Source organism: Haemaphysalis longicornis, unplaced genomic scaffold (genome assembly GCF_048455015.1).
Source record: "Haemaphysalis longicornis isolate Haplotype H1 unplaced genomic scaffold, Haemaphysalis longicornis Haplotype H1 scaffold_2, whole genome shotgun sequence".
NCBI lineage: Eukaryota > Metazoa > Arthropoda > Arachnida > Ixodida > Ixodidae > Haemaphysalis > Haemaphysalis longicornis.
This window is the reverse complement of record NW_027526295.1, coordinates 219518636-219533023: the sequence shown is the minus strand read 5'-3', so window position 1 is coordinate 219533023 and position 14388 is coordinate 219518636. Positions and strand designations below refer to the sequence as shown.

The 14388-nt window shown below is 49.2% G+C and overlaps 1 protein-coding gene across 2 annotated transcripts in view; it reads left to right on the top strand.

The window, feature by feature from the left end:
• The first annotated feature begins 13599 nt into the window (after positions 1-13599).
• The window catches only part of LOC144169943 (arylsulfatase B-like), a 44391-nt gene continuing 43602 nt past the window's right edge, over positions 13600-14388 (top strand). Inside the window, exon 1 of one of the 2 annotated variants that reach the window (XM_077699395.1) lies at positions 13600-13745. In XM_077699395.1, coding sequence (XP_077555521.1) covers positions 13702-13745 — 44 coding nt within the window. In that variant the 5' untranslated portion in view covers positions 13600-13701. Of the gene's footprint in view, positions 13746-13770; positions 13920-14388 lie in introns of those variants that run through there. The other variant, XM_077699396.1, reaches the window with a different exon arrangement.

The following is a 14388-nucleotide window of genomic DNA, read 5'->3' as shown; positions in this document are numbered from 1 at the left end:
TACTCGTAGCAATTTCACGTATGGTGGGCAGATTGTTGGCGTAAATTTGTGAGATCTGTTACATCGCCCTGTGAGCTTTCCGCACATGCAACTTTCTGGTGCACTCGACTGCACATGACAGATGCAATCTTAGACTTTGTGATCGCAAGCATTCACTTATGTCAAGTGCAGCACACCAGCCTTGAAGTCTGCAAACGACTTTCTGTAGCGCTGTGAAGGAAAAAAATTGCCGCAGCTTGCACTAATGGTGCAAGGCTCGAGAAACGGCACAGGTGGCGGTCGACCTAGCTTCTCCCCACCCTGACAGCGGATCCCAGGAGGAAGGGAGCACGAGCAAGTTTATGCACATTCCTTGCGGCAACCCAAGACTGTCACCCTTGACATTAACGGCCGCCACGACGTCATCGCCATCGACAGTCAAACCTGCTTACATTAAGGAAGCCCACCCAGGGCTTCTCAGTCTCAACAAACCCGCCCCAGAATTCCCAATTCGAAAAGTGCCAGTGTTAGCAGAAGCGGAAATGGACGCAAAAAGAGCTAGGAGACCACCGACGACAATCGGGCTGTGCGAATAGCAACCGTAAGCACGATGCCCGCGGGGATTTCGAAAACCGCTGGTGGGCCTGAATGGCTACAATCCCGCTGACCGCTCCCACCCCGGTTTGAGTGGGAGTTTGTGGCCAACCCATTCGGCGTCGCTTGTGCAATTTCCTGGGACCTCAGTTCCGTTACCATGGGGTGTGACGTTAGTAAAAACTAAACAGCATCAGCCGCAGGTTTACGGCAGTGTGTTACAGCTGAATGTGTTGGCGAGGTGGTGTGTATCGTAACCCGCAGACAGATCTGCTGGTCGTCCACCTCCACGAATGGAATTGATTTTTTCCCCCTGTTGTTTGCCATTATTAGCCTCAATCGAATCTATAAAAACCAAATCAAAATCCTTCAAGAGGTGTCTCCAGAGCCCCTTTGTTTCTTGTAACTTTATTAAAACATTTTTCTTGTATTGAATTGCTGACACTTCAGCTGAACGTGAAAGCATTTCAGTGGATGACAGACATACTCTCGCTCCACTGACCACTTGCAGTATAGGAAACGTACATACGAGTCAAAAATGGCTTACCTAAATGGTTTATTGAAAAACAAGAAAAAATCAGTTCCATTCCACCCTGTAAACATAAATGACTGGCAAAGCTCCCACATTAACCGCGCCAGAGCGGTATTCAGCGGGATTGCGCCGTCGTCTTCCGCCATGCGGTATTCGGAGTCCCGACGGGCATATCGCCCTTAAACTTGGCGCCCAACCGTCGTCGGTGATCTTCCGTCACGTTCGAGCCGTTTCCGCCCTTTCTTTTCTTTGAGTAGGCCTCACTGTGCGACACACAATGTGGGGAAGCCGGTTTACAAAGACAAAATGTGTTGCTAGGAAGACATTTTTTCCAGGCATAATATATGCCATCTTATATCAAAATGTAAAGCGCCGGGGCGAACAGGTGCCCGAGGCTCGAAGGAAAAGTGTGTGCATACAGCGCGAGACGAGTTGTAAAATTTTTATTATTTTATGAAGGGTTAGGCTGTGGGCCATGTATACGGAAGGCGCAGGAGGGGGCATTTAACTTGAGCTCATATTGTTGGGGACTGAGTTATCGGCCTCGAGAGCGGTTCATTGTAGACCTTCGGCGACCTGCCCGGAAGTGTACGGCTCGAAGTGTGCTTATACAGTAGGCCGTAGCGAGCTATGTTGAACGAAGACCAGTTTTTAACGTGAGTTCAGCTATACATGTACAGCGAGTAGATCCAGGGTGTGGTTGTTGAGATAGTTTGGGTCGACTGGGGAGTTGGAACAGAGCAGGAAGTCTGCTGAGATGCATAGTTGGCAATGGGACATTTGGTTATCATTGTGGGGTTGGGCCATCTGCTGATAGTTTCGGGTGTGTAAAAGGCATTGGCGAATAATTTGTTCATGAAAACATGTGCAGTCGGCCACAACACCTGCAGAGAACAGCGGCCCGGGGGGCTGAGAGAATGAGCGTCATTTCTATGTTTTCTGTCCTATGTTCTGTCGATGTATGCTTACGAGGAGCTTAAAAGGGACCTTGCAACACTCCTCGTGCAGTGCAAGTAAACCTGCGCGACTTTTAGATTAGACCGCCAGGAACACCCGAGCCAAATATTACACGTGCACGTGAAGCGGTAAGCGCGCAAATCGCCGTGAAAGACGCGGAAAAACCAACCGCTCTCACTTCAATTCTCCTCGTTATGCACCCCTGGCATGGCCTCTGCGACGTCAATCGGGCCATGGCTGTCCTGGCTGTCGCTGGTCAACTTCGCGGCTAAATTCTGGCATTTCCTGTGACGATCAGCCGTCGTCGGCGCTGTGTATGAACCTCTTCTATGTCTGAACCTGTCCGCATGCTTTTGGTGTTTCTTTTGTTTTGAGAGCGCGCGGAGTTTGAGTGACGAACTAAATACTCCACTTTCAACGAGCCCACTCGACAACTAACGTTTATTGCTCCAAAAACACCCTACCAGCCTGAGCGCTTGCTTGCAAGCAGGCCACCATGCCTGCTTTTTTGTGGCACCAGACCGGAAATAGACCCGTCCACGTTGCGGGGGAAAAGGACGAAACTCCCCGGCCTATGACATATCGAAGGCCGCCGAACAGAACGCCGCGCGCCGCCCCCCTCTCCGGGAGAGAGCGCGCAGCTTTCGTCGCGTTGTCCGCGGTTGAGTTGAGAGGGAACATTTATGCGCGATTTTTTATCGCGCGTAGTTTCGGTGATAGTGAACGTATTTTAATAATTCTTGCGGGAGGAGATTGCTGGGGACTTTACCCCAAAATGCATTCAGAGTAGTCGATGGAAAGTGTTGCAGGGTCCCTTTAATATATTGGTCCTCCCTGAGGGCTCTAGCGCCACGGGGTTATTCTTTCATCCCTGGGTGACGCCAACCGCTCGATCCCTCCACCTCCTTCGCTCATTTAAATTTCAATGCAAAGCTGCATGCTAGGCTAAAGCGGTCCTGTCCATGTGCACGCATAAAACTCTTACGTCGCAACCGATAAGCATAATGCGAGAGGGTAGGCTGGGTTTTATCTCGCTCCTGGTGGAGCGGGCGGGCAGCGAACTATATTGCGCCTGCCTTCGACCAATTTATTTTCGAGACCCTCGAGCATGTAACCGGCCAAACAGCGTCCTTCGGCGGCGCTAATCATATTCATCGTCATCACCAGCCTCTTCCTGGGAGCTTTGCTGCTGCTGTTGTGCATCATGCGCTTCCTGAAGGCGTTCCACGGACAGATCGTACCAGTCGGTGACGCAGAAGGATGACCGCCTAGATCTGCGTGGTTGAGAACCGCGGTAGGCCTCTGGCGGACGTCCTCTTCAACAAGCGCCCAGTCGACAAGTCCACGGAAATGAAGAAGGTACGCGACGAGGTCCGACACGACTTCCGCAGCTCTTCGTACAGTGCCCCGAATCGCTATCGAGCCGGAGCACACGAAAGAGAGCAGCCGGAGGAAGACGGCGTCCATGATCGAACGACAGACCGCCGGGCTTCGACGTCATGGATCCCGAGTACGCGCGAGAGAGCGCACTGCGAAACATAGTTTCAAATACAATAAAATACAATAATAACTATGCGGCGAAAGGCCGAGTGCAGCGCCCCAACTGCGGACAAGATTGCGGAGGAATACGCGCGGGAAAGCGCCAGCAGGAAAGCCTTGTCCAGAGCGCCACCACCCTCGATCCAGGTTGCACGCGCAGCAGAGACAGGAGTATACGGCAGCGAAGAGATGAACTACGACGAGCCCGATCGTGTGTCCGCAAGCACTGTCAAATGTACACCTGAACCTGCGTATTAACCTGGACCACCTTTTTAGCAGGAACAGGAATGCCTCGTGGGGTTTCTTCTTCGTCTGGCAAGTCGGATCCAACATGTCGGACCGACACGCAAGTCTGCGTCGGGCGGCCGTTTTCTTTGCATTCGGGAGCAGGACGCCGACAGCGGTGTCGGGTCAAACACGTCACTTGAATCAAGTATTGTGATTGGTTCTAGACAGTCAACCAAAAGTTAAAGCTCTGACGTCGCCGCTCTAACATCCGGGTTCAGCGGTTCTCTGCCGACGCGGGCCAGTGACGGAGAACCCCGTCGCACATCTGCCACTGCTGCAGTCATGGCGTGGTTTTTCACCAAGTTCCTGCTTCTGGCCCAGCACGGGAAGGCAGCTCGCTTACTCCCATCTTTGCTGTAGAGGATTACGGGCCACCGACCAAGTCGCGGCGTTCTCCCTCAGCCCCAACAAGAAAGCCAACAGGCCACGCGGCGGCATGCAGAGCTTTCTTTGGTTGCGAAATCCAAGCTGTCTCGTGCGAGGGAAGCCCCTAGCGCCTGGTGCTCCAATTCCAGTCAGAGCATGCCGAGCAGTGAAGGGAGCGAAAACGTTTTAAATGCAGAGCATTTCAGTAACTCACGATGTCACCCGCGTTGACGTCCGTAGTCGTAGTCCGCACCCCTCCCCCTACACTATATAAAAGAAAATACTATCCGGCGCCAGGTTCCGATCCCTTGACCCTGCGGGCGGAACGCAATGTGCATGGTGGTCTACCCACTGCGCCACAAGGCCGACACAGAATGGGACGCTACGAACGCGCCTTATATCGTTGACTCATTCAAATTACTGCTGACGAGCGCTCTCTCGTCAGCAGTTGCCACAAGTGCAACAACATTAACGTAACGCAAACTACTTAACGTCGTGCGCCCCCGGAAATGCTCTGCAGTTGATCGTGCCCCTCGCGAGGGGGATGTTTGACGCTACCTCTTGCAAGACCGAGTGCAACCGCCGAGAACAACCGCCAACAGGCCACGCGGCGGCATGCAGAGCTTTCTTTGGTTGCGAAATCCAAGCTGCCTCATGCGAGGGAAGCCCCTAGCGCCTGGTGCTCCAATTCCAGACAGAGCATGCCGAGCAGTGAAGGGGGCGAAAACGTTTTAAATGCAGAGCATTTCAGTAACTCACGATGTCACCCGCGTTGACGTCCGTCGTCGTAGTCCGCACACCTCCCCCTACACTGTATAAAAAAATACTATCCGGCGCCTGGTTTCGATCCCCCGACCCTGCGGGCGGAACGCAATGTACATGGTGTTCTACCCACTGCGCCACAAAGCCGACACAGAATGGGAGGCTACGAACGCGCCTTATATCCTTGACTCATTCAAACTACGTCAAGAAGCTGCTGATACAACGCATTCACTACCACCAACTCCCCAAACACTAAACGTTAACGCAATACACCCACCCCCTATGCGACGCATTTACTCGAGTCCCCCTCGCGGGGAGATGGGACCGCCAAAAACAACGCGTTGTGGACTGCGCAGTAAGGTGCCGGCACGTGCGAGAACCGCTCGCGCTGTTCGTTCCAAGCAGGGGGCGCGCGAGCACTGCGAAGGCGGGAAATTTGAACTGCTTTGGACAAACCTCCGTTCAATTCATCAAGAGAGAAGTGAGACAGGGAGGCGAAGAGCGTGATGAGTAGTAGCAGTAAGCGGATAACGGTGCCACAGGCCGTTATGGTGAATCACTGCTCTGCATTTACGACAGCTTTCACGTTGAGTGGAACGGCTTTAATTTTAGTTCTGCCCGCTAAAAGATCAGGACCTTCGCGATAAGCTTCCATCCACGTTTCAGTGGACGGAAAGCCTGTACCTCGAGTCACGAGCCTCAAAATTTTTCGTCGGGGGCGAGGGGGGGGGGGGGGGGAGATACCGGAGAAGAGCGTGAGAGGTGGGCGAGGGAGAGAAAAGAAGCATTTACGTGGCACCGGCCACGTAAATCGAGCGACAAATTGACATCAAAGCGCGTATTTTCCGGCTACTTTCACGTTCCGCAATCCAAATCACTAATAAAAAAACAGCAAGCTGATAAGTCACCGACCAGAAAATACCCGACCAGAAAATACAACTCCGGTATACAACGGCGCCTATCTGCCACCTTTAGGTACAGTCACGGAGAAATGAAGTGCGAAAAGGAAACTATGAACCAGAACACGCAAAACCGAAAAATATACTGTTCGTAGAGGTTAAAAAGGGCGCTCCATTGATATATTTCCAAAGCCACAAATTCCAAGTTTGTTATTGTAATAAATCACTCGTAAATTTAGCTTGTATGGAAAGAAACTGCGCTATTTCTGTGTTCTGGTTCATATTTTTGTGTTCGCGTTTCGTGTGTCCATGGCTATACATCGCTCTATACAGCGCGAACTTGCGTAGCCTACTCGCTAAAGAACGAGTTTGCGAGGCGCTGACTTTATACGTCACGGTCCAACCACCATGCAGCATTTCCACAGCCACTGAAATCCCATCCATCATCATCACGGGTAAATTGTACGGAACTTGGACATGTGTACACGAACAAGGGAAACTCATATCGTGATAGTCAACTGGCATCATAGCTAGCCTTTTTTAATGTTCTGCTGGAGCACGGGCGTCCCATAAATAAGACATCGCCACAGACAACGAGAAAACCATGTCCAGCTGTTTATGTAGTCGGCAGTTCAATGATCAGGACTCATAAAACTGTTTTTCTTGCAGCGCGGTGTTCACCGGAAACGTCAACGTTTCCGCGGTGAACACCGAGCTGCAAGAAAAACAGTTTTATGACAAAAATATTGCTTTGCTATTTTTTAGTATGGTTCGACAGTGTCGAGAGAAAGCATTGGTGCATAAAATTGGCCTGAAGCCGCGTGTGGAGCGTAGTAAACAGAGATTCAAAGTGGAAACGTCTCCTCCGGCATTTACAGCCTTCGTACCGGGTATTTTTTAATCCTCCAGACTCTTGGACATCGGCTACCTAGGCGCTGTTAAATATATAGTGTGACTTAGCACGGGTGTTGGCCATATCACTAAAGAAGGAAAATAGGCTTGCAGACTTTAGTAACTGCACATTGAATTATACCGTTTATTATAAGAAACACGTACCCTTTACCACGATTATGATAACAAATGCTAGAGAAAATTATTGGGCATTTGACAATTTGTTCCACACATGAAACGTTCATACTTTGTAACACTTCACCCAACTCACACCATACTTGTCATTGAGTGAAGGCGCGTCATTTTATGCCACCGTGATTGTTCTTTAATCTGCAGAAACGGGAAATTTTGCACTATCTGGCTACGCTCGTCTTTCCGTTGACGGTCGCGCCGTTTTATTTTCCCCTGTTCACCCAGCACGTGGCAATGACTTTTAGCCCAGCCAGTACAACAGAATGACGAGGCGCCTAATGGATATTTTTTTTCTCCCACCACCTGTCGGTGACGTCCCTCCCCAGCACCTGTTCGGTAAGCTAGGCAAGTAATTCTGAACCATTTCCTCGCCGGGGACCCTTTCTGGGCTTGCAAAAGTGGCGGGGGCCGGACCACACGATGGATTATGTTGATACCTGTCAAATTGTCAGATAATTTACCCTGGTCGGTATAGTCGTCCATACACACATTTCTCTATCCGGCTTTTGCGTGCGTGGCTTTCTGGCACAATTTTAATGTTACGCAAAAACCCGATGACCTTAAAATACATGCTACACGGAGAAGTTAAACGTGCATGTCATGAGGCAAGGCCTCTTTTGTGCGTTGGCCGCAGCGCTTGGCAATAAAAGAAAAAAAAATGGCTGCGTATCTGCTCCTTTCGTTGCAAATGTCGTCAAAAGACGATAGTCTTTGTAGACATTTGCCAAGGAAATGCCCCCCCTTCGCTTTCCCCCTCACCTCTCATGCTGTTCCTGTTCCGTCGCGCTCATCCCAAGGTAAACACACTAAAGGTTTGCTCAAGGCGATTTGAATTTACCGCGTTCCACTGCTACAGGCGGGGTTCCTCGATGCCAGCGCTGCAGTACGGCGGAGACGCTCGTGAATCGAGGCGGCCGACTTCAAGGTTTATAGAACCGCGTTTCCGTGCTCCACGTGTGTTCCAAGAAGAACGTGAAACCTAGCTAGTGGAACCTTTATTTGCTGTTGCCGCGTGATTTCTCATATGCCGCCAGGAGGTGGCGAGGGCAATAGCAGGCGGTACGCGTTGTTCTGCAGTAGATGTAGAATATAATTTGCTATCGAAAAACCAAGCATCCAGGAATTTTTTAATAAAGCAACACTGTAAATGTCCCTTGTGTACTAATTTAATGTCTTATATTTGCGTAATGTCTTGTTCTTGTTGAACAAAGTTGACAAGTATGAACATATAAACCGGGCTTAGACGTTTGCATTTGGCTTACTTTGGCCGGGTGGCTGAATCGAGTTACAGACAGACAGACGGACAGACAGACCAAAATTTCTGGGTTTAAGTAGCCCAGGAAAGACTATCGTCTTTAAAGGGGGAGGGACTCGCAGACTGAATTCGTGCAACGCAGACAAGAACGCAACTGGGTGGATGCAGTATCTCCCAGCCATGCCCGTTGCTCCCTTCGCTTTTGGTTCAGCGTGTACGGTGTATGTTCTTTCAGAGATGTCGCACCTAGATCATCTTGTGTATCTTAATCGGTACTTGATATTGGACGTTTCCCCTCGTTGATTATTGGGGTGTTCGTGTTTAGTATTTTCAGTAGATCTCTGCATGTGGCCGTGGTTGTGAGTCTATTTATTTGGCCAGTGAGGTGGGCTTCTGTTAATTCTTCGACCGTATTTAAGAAGAGCTGCGGGGGACAAAAATAACCAGTGAGTCATTAATTCGGCAGACTAAGACGTTCGAAGGTGATCACGGGACCCATGACAGTGAGCGGTGAAATATAAACGTGGCAATATATGGGGCAGTGTCGTGTCATATGCCTCGTGTGCAGCAGGGACACCAAATCTCATTGATGTGTTTGTGGATGTGGGAGGTATTCTGGAGTTTTGGTCACAACGTATACCTCCGACTAAACTGCTCTATTCATTACGGCAGAGATGATGCACTGAAAGCAGTGCGAACGGATTAATACAGGAGTGGGGAGCGGTGAATAGTGTGTGAGAGAAAGTATGTTTAATAAAAAAAGGTCGCGTTACCTAAGCCCTTTCGCCCAGCTTGGTGTGCCTGATGTAAAAAGACAAAATAAAAAAAAATGTACAGAATTACAGCGACGACCGAGTTGCGGTAATCCCAGTAGGAACACAGCTGTCGTGCTAGCTGCTTTTACCAACGTAGATAACAGCTATAAGCCTGTTGCACGCCGGAAAGCGGGCACGTATTTTAGTACACGCTCGTGCGGGCACGACATAAAAAGGCATGCTGAAAAGGGGCCGTTGTTTTAATCGGGCATACTAGGGCGCGCACGCTACTGAAAACAATAGCTTTTCATTTCAAATAGCTCCCTTCATGGCTGTAGCCCGAAAGAACCCATTCCCGTTTGACCCCTTCCCGTTTGAACCCATTCCCGAAACGCCCTTCCCGCTTGACCCGTCCCGTGTGCGCCCGTTCCCGAAACGACCTTCCCGTTTGGGCGCTTCCTGTTTCAGCACGTTCCCAAAACACCCTTCCCGTTACAACCCGCTCCCAAAGCACCCTTCGCATTTGAACCCACATCTTGGCAACCCATTTGAATTTCTGAAAATATGCGTTACCGTCTTCTAAACTGTTCCCCAAAATTGTGCTTACAAGCAACGGGTCATGCACTGAAAACTTGTATGCACCACATTTTCCGGAATCGACCGATATTTCCGGCCGATAAAAGTTTCCGAATGCCTTAGGCCGATACTGCCCTCTTGACACAGAATTTGTAGCGGCGAAAGTGTACTATAAAGATTCCCAATATCTTGAGGAATGCACGCATTGGATTTTTCTGCAGTTGGTGTCGGTACGTGCGGCTGAAATTTATTTATCAGCCGCTCTTATGCTCATTGTTTGGAGCGGAGCTTTGTCTTTTGGTTGGAGAGATCTAGCTCAAAGATGTCCGTACGAGAGACTTTATAAAAGGCAAGAACATGTGCAGAAATCTGAGAATTGGCTACAAATACCTTTCCTACGTGAGTAATGGGCAGATAGTTTTATTTATTTACTGATACTTTACGGCCTGGTCGGGCTCATGCAGGAGTGAACATAAAAACACATCAGTATTGGTTGGCGTAGTTTAAAAACGCCCCACACAAATAAGTAAAAGACATAAATATGTAATAGACGCAAAGGGGTCCGAACAAGGATATGCATTCGTAATGTATTCCAATTTTAAATTACGACGATTCAACTAGAACACATATTTACAATAGGCGGGGAAAATTCTTCTAACGATACCGAGTTCACTGTTCGTTCAGTTAACTTATTCCAGTAAGAAATTGCATGATGAAACAAAGAGAACTTTCGAAAAGTAAATCAGCTGATTGGCTGCCTAATAGTCTTACTATGATGTCTTCTCGCTGAACGGCTGTAAAGCCCTTGGAGGTAGTATTCCCGCGTCAATTTTAAGTTTCTGTAGTAAAGAAAATTTAGGCTAGAGACGACCCTGCGCTGCTTAGGTTTCTGAAGGTTTGCTCTATTATGCAAATTGAGTACACTAGAGAGACGGGAATAAACAAAATCAATAAAACGCAAAGCTAAGTTTATAATTTTCGCCGCTTCTCATGACTGCGGTGTTTTATAGCCAGATGTGGCAAATGTATCCAGATACATAGGGTTACTTTATTTTTATACATCTTTTTATCTTTTATAGTTTTCATGTTTTTTTTCGACGATGATGTACACTTGCGCTATTATAACGATTAAATGTGTTAGTCCGCCAAATAGGATTTCTTTCAAAGCGAGGGTGTTTTGCGATTTTTTATTTGTGCTTCCGTGGCGCTTTTCTGGGCTTTTTGATTTTTGGTTTGTTAATTTAAAATATTTGTTTATTAATTTGTTAATTGTTAATTTGTTTGTTATGCTTTGTTAATTTAAAAGATTTGTTAATTGGTATGACGAATTGTAACCAAATGTCGTCGTCCCTAGATTCAAAAAGTGAAGCCCAGGTTTGAAAAGCAGTCAATGACTCTGGATGTACTGAGCATGCTATCGCAGCGGCTGTGAACAAACGGAAATAAATGAAAAACAATATGAAAATGTTTTTATAACGTTTCATAAACTGGGTACGTTATTCCGGGAACGAGCTAAATAGGAAAATACGAAACTGGAAGGTTCTTTCGCCCCGGGATGAAATGGGAAGGAACAAACGGGAAGGGTGAAATGGGAACGGGTTCAAACGGAAACGGGACAAGTGAGAGAGGGCGAAACGGGAAGGTCGTTTTGCGCCGGGTTGAAACGGGACGGAACAAGCGGGAAGGGTGAAATGGGAATGGGTTCAAACGGGAACCTCCCTTCATTTTAGGGGCCAAGCCCCTTAGGGCTGCGGCTGTTGGCGTCGCCTGTCGTCGTCGTCGTAATCGTCGTTCGATGTATTCACGGTACTAAAACACCGGGAAACTCGTTTACGCCTCGCGCTAGAACGTAACGCGTACTAAAAAAAACACCGGGACACTCGCTTACGCCTCGCGCTAGAAAACTTCGTGCTTCAAAGACAAGAGACTTTTACAGCAAAGCTGTATACCTCTACCCCGCAACGGTTTCATCCCCGTTGGCAAAAACGGCAAGGCGCCAGGAATACACTTATACACTGCATGCGTCGCCCCTCCCCAGGTTTCACGTTAGTGGAGATGGCCCGCTATTTTTTAACGACCGGCGTAGTAGTAGGAGTAGGACTTTTATCGAAAAGGCCATAGGCCGAAAAAGAATTGGCTCCAATCCACGCTGTGAAGCTAATTGGAAAGCAAAGCTGTAAACGACACCCACAACAATTGCCCATGCGACGTCACTTGAATTCACACACGTGGCTCTACAAAAGGTGAAACCATAGATTCTGGCAGCCGTTACCTGGGATTCGCGGGGGCGGCGTCCCGAACGCTGTGGGGTAGCTATGTAAGGACAGAGAGGCGACCACAAAGTGACTTCAGAGGTGTAATTTCATGTCCAGAATAATGTCTAGTAGTGCCGAACGTTTGTCGTCAGGGTGAGAGAGAGAGAGAAAGGACTTTTATTAGTTATCCTGCACTATCGGTGAGGGGGATCACCACACAGGGTTCCGCCCTCACCGTCGGCTGTTGGTGTTAAAGCCGATCCGGAGACGCGGCCGCGTCCGGCCGGAGGCGTCGGCGCTGGAGGGTCCGACCATTGACGTGATCGGGAAGCCGCCCGCGCTTCTGCCTGGCCAGAGCTGTCTCCAGCTGCTGGATCACCATGAGTTGGAGCTCCCTAGTCGGGGAGTTCATATTTTGCACGACATGTTGTGGTAGTTCCGGTGGGTAACCCCTCACTCTGTGTTCGTCACACCCCCACATTATGTGAGGCAGGTCCGCGCGCACCACACTACACACACAGCACACGTCACTCTGGTAGAGGTCCGGACAGATGTGTCGCGCCAGAGCTGGCGTGAGCGCTGTACCAGTCTGCAGCTGCCGAAGAAACACTCCCTCACTTCTACTCAGAAGCGAATGAGGCTTCGGTGCTTGATCGGCGTTGTTCGCGATACCAGGCAAGGACTTCACCGAAGCTCAATGCCGGGTGCGGTTCGTTTTCCTCGTCGTTGCCTTCCGATCGCAAGAGAGGGGGCGAGGTGACTGCGCGGTGTGCGAGCTCGCGCCCAGTTCTGTCCGCTTCCTCGTTGCGGTTTGGCGTCCTTCCCAGAGTGGTTTCCATGTGCGCCGGGAACCACCTAATGTGGGCCCGCGCCATTCTATTTGTGGGCAGTAGTCCATGGGCGGGTCGCCCAATGATCCCTCTGCTGTAGCCGACAATGGCGGAGCGTGAGTCACTCAATACTGTGATGGCCTTGTCCAACTCACAAGTTAGCGCCAGCGCGATAGCCGCCTCTTCTGCCTGCGTTGCCGTATGAGCGGATACGCTACCGGCTGTGAGTGCACCATGCAAACACCAACACCCCATTATTCGTTCCAACGAAACGCAAGGATCAGTAGCAAAAGGATTGGTGTGAAATGTTTCTCTCAAACGTGTTGTCTGTTGTACTTCCAGAGTGAAACTGCGGAATATTTCGGTCCTCATGGTGTTCCGATCCAAACTATTCCCTCCTATAAGTTAAAGAACCCATTTGCTCTACCTCGAACGTCAGTGTTGAAATGGCCCGTCGTCGTGCATACACATAGGCGTGGTTCGACCGCTTCGTGCTGTTATAGAATGCTTGCTTACTTCCCTTAATTTACGAGAGAATATCTATCCAAGTATAGTATTCCTCTTTCTTGTATGTATAGCTGTCTCTGTTTCTATTTCTCTCCGTCCAGAGTAGTATAGGTCGTATAGGATGCAACTCAACGCTTTATCCGATTGTACGTGACCAAACCAGAATTAAGCGTAACGTACGTCCGCTCAGTATATTCAGATTTCTATTGAATGGTACATGCAGGTGACCCTAAAAGCAAAGCTGTTGTGTGCTATTTTTTTTTCCCAGTGCGTGTCACTGGCGGATATCCTGCACCTGCAAAACGCTGAAAGGTAAAGGTGCACGTACGCCGCCCACAAGGCGGAAGCGAGTGCATCGCAGCAGTTTATCTTTTCCTTTCTTTCTTTCTTTCTTTCTTTCTTTCTTTCTTTCTTTCTTTCTTTCTTTTTTTCATTCTAGTGCAGTTTGGAGCAATACGAATCGCACTCGCCGCTAGAAGTGCAGCTCGGGCTTTTCAGCTGCTAGGCGCAAGCTGGCTTGCTCGATGAGCTGTAGTCGTTTGAAACAAGCGGGAACGGGGAGGCTCAGGTGAGGGTCATTCAGCGTTTCTTCTTTTTCTTTCCCAAGGAGCGAGGAACGATCAGTATGAATTTTGATACTTTACCCAATGACGGGAGGTAATCAGATTTCTCACAGTAATCTGAAGTAAAAAAATTCAGGGAAGCTTGGACTCACCCGCAAGACTTCAATGGCGAAACCGTGGTAGGTGAGCATTGAAGGACACGCAGTTAAATTTCAGCACCACAGATTATTTGCATAGTTGTGGTGTTAGTAATCGTCGCCATATGCATCGATGAGCTCGTCGTCTTGTTCGTGGCCAGTAGCGGTGGCTGCAAAGTCATCCTCAGCATTGCAGACTTCCACCAGCTCAACTGGCGAAGCTGGCACTAAGTCGTGCAAGGCTTGAACCACAGTGAAGCTACAAGGTTTCTTTACACGTGAGCACTGAAGGACACATCACCGCGCATGTGTACTTAAGCTTAAAATTGCTTGTTTGCATGTTCCTTTGTTGCCTTGCACTGTGATAGTAGTAGACATATCGTCATAGGCATCGATATCGTCGTGTTCTTCATGCCAAGCATTACACGCGCGGTAGCACTTAACGATAGCGCTAGAGTTTTTCTTTTTGTTTCTGCACGTGCCGGGAACGCTCGGCGGTCGCCGCGAGCCA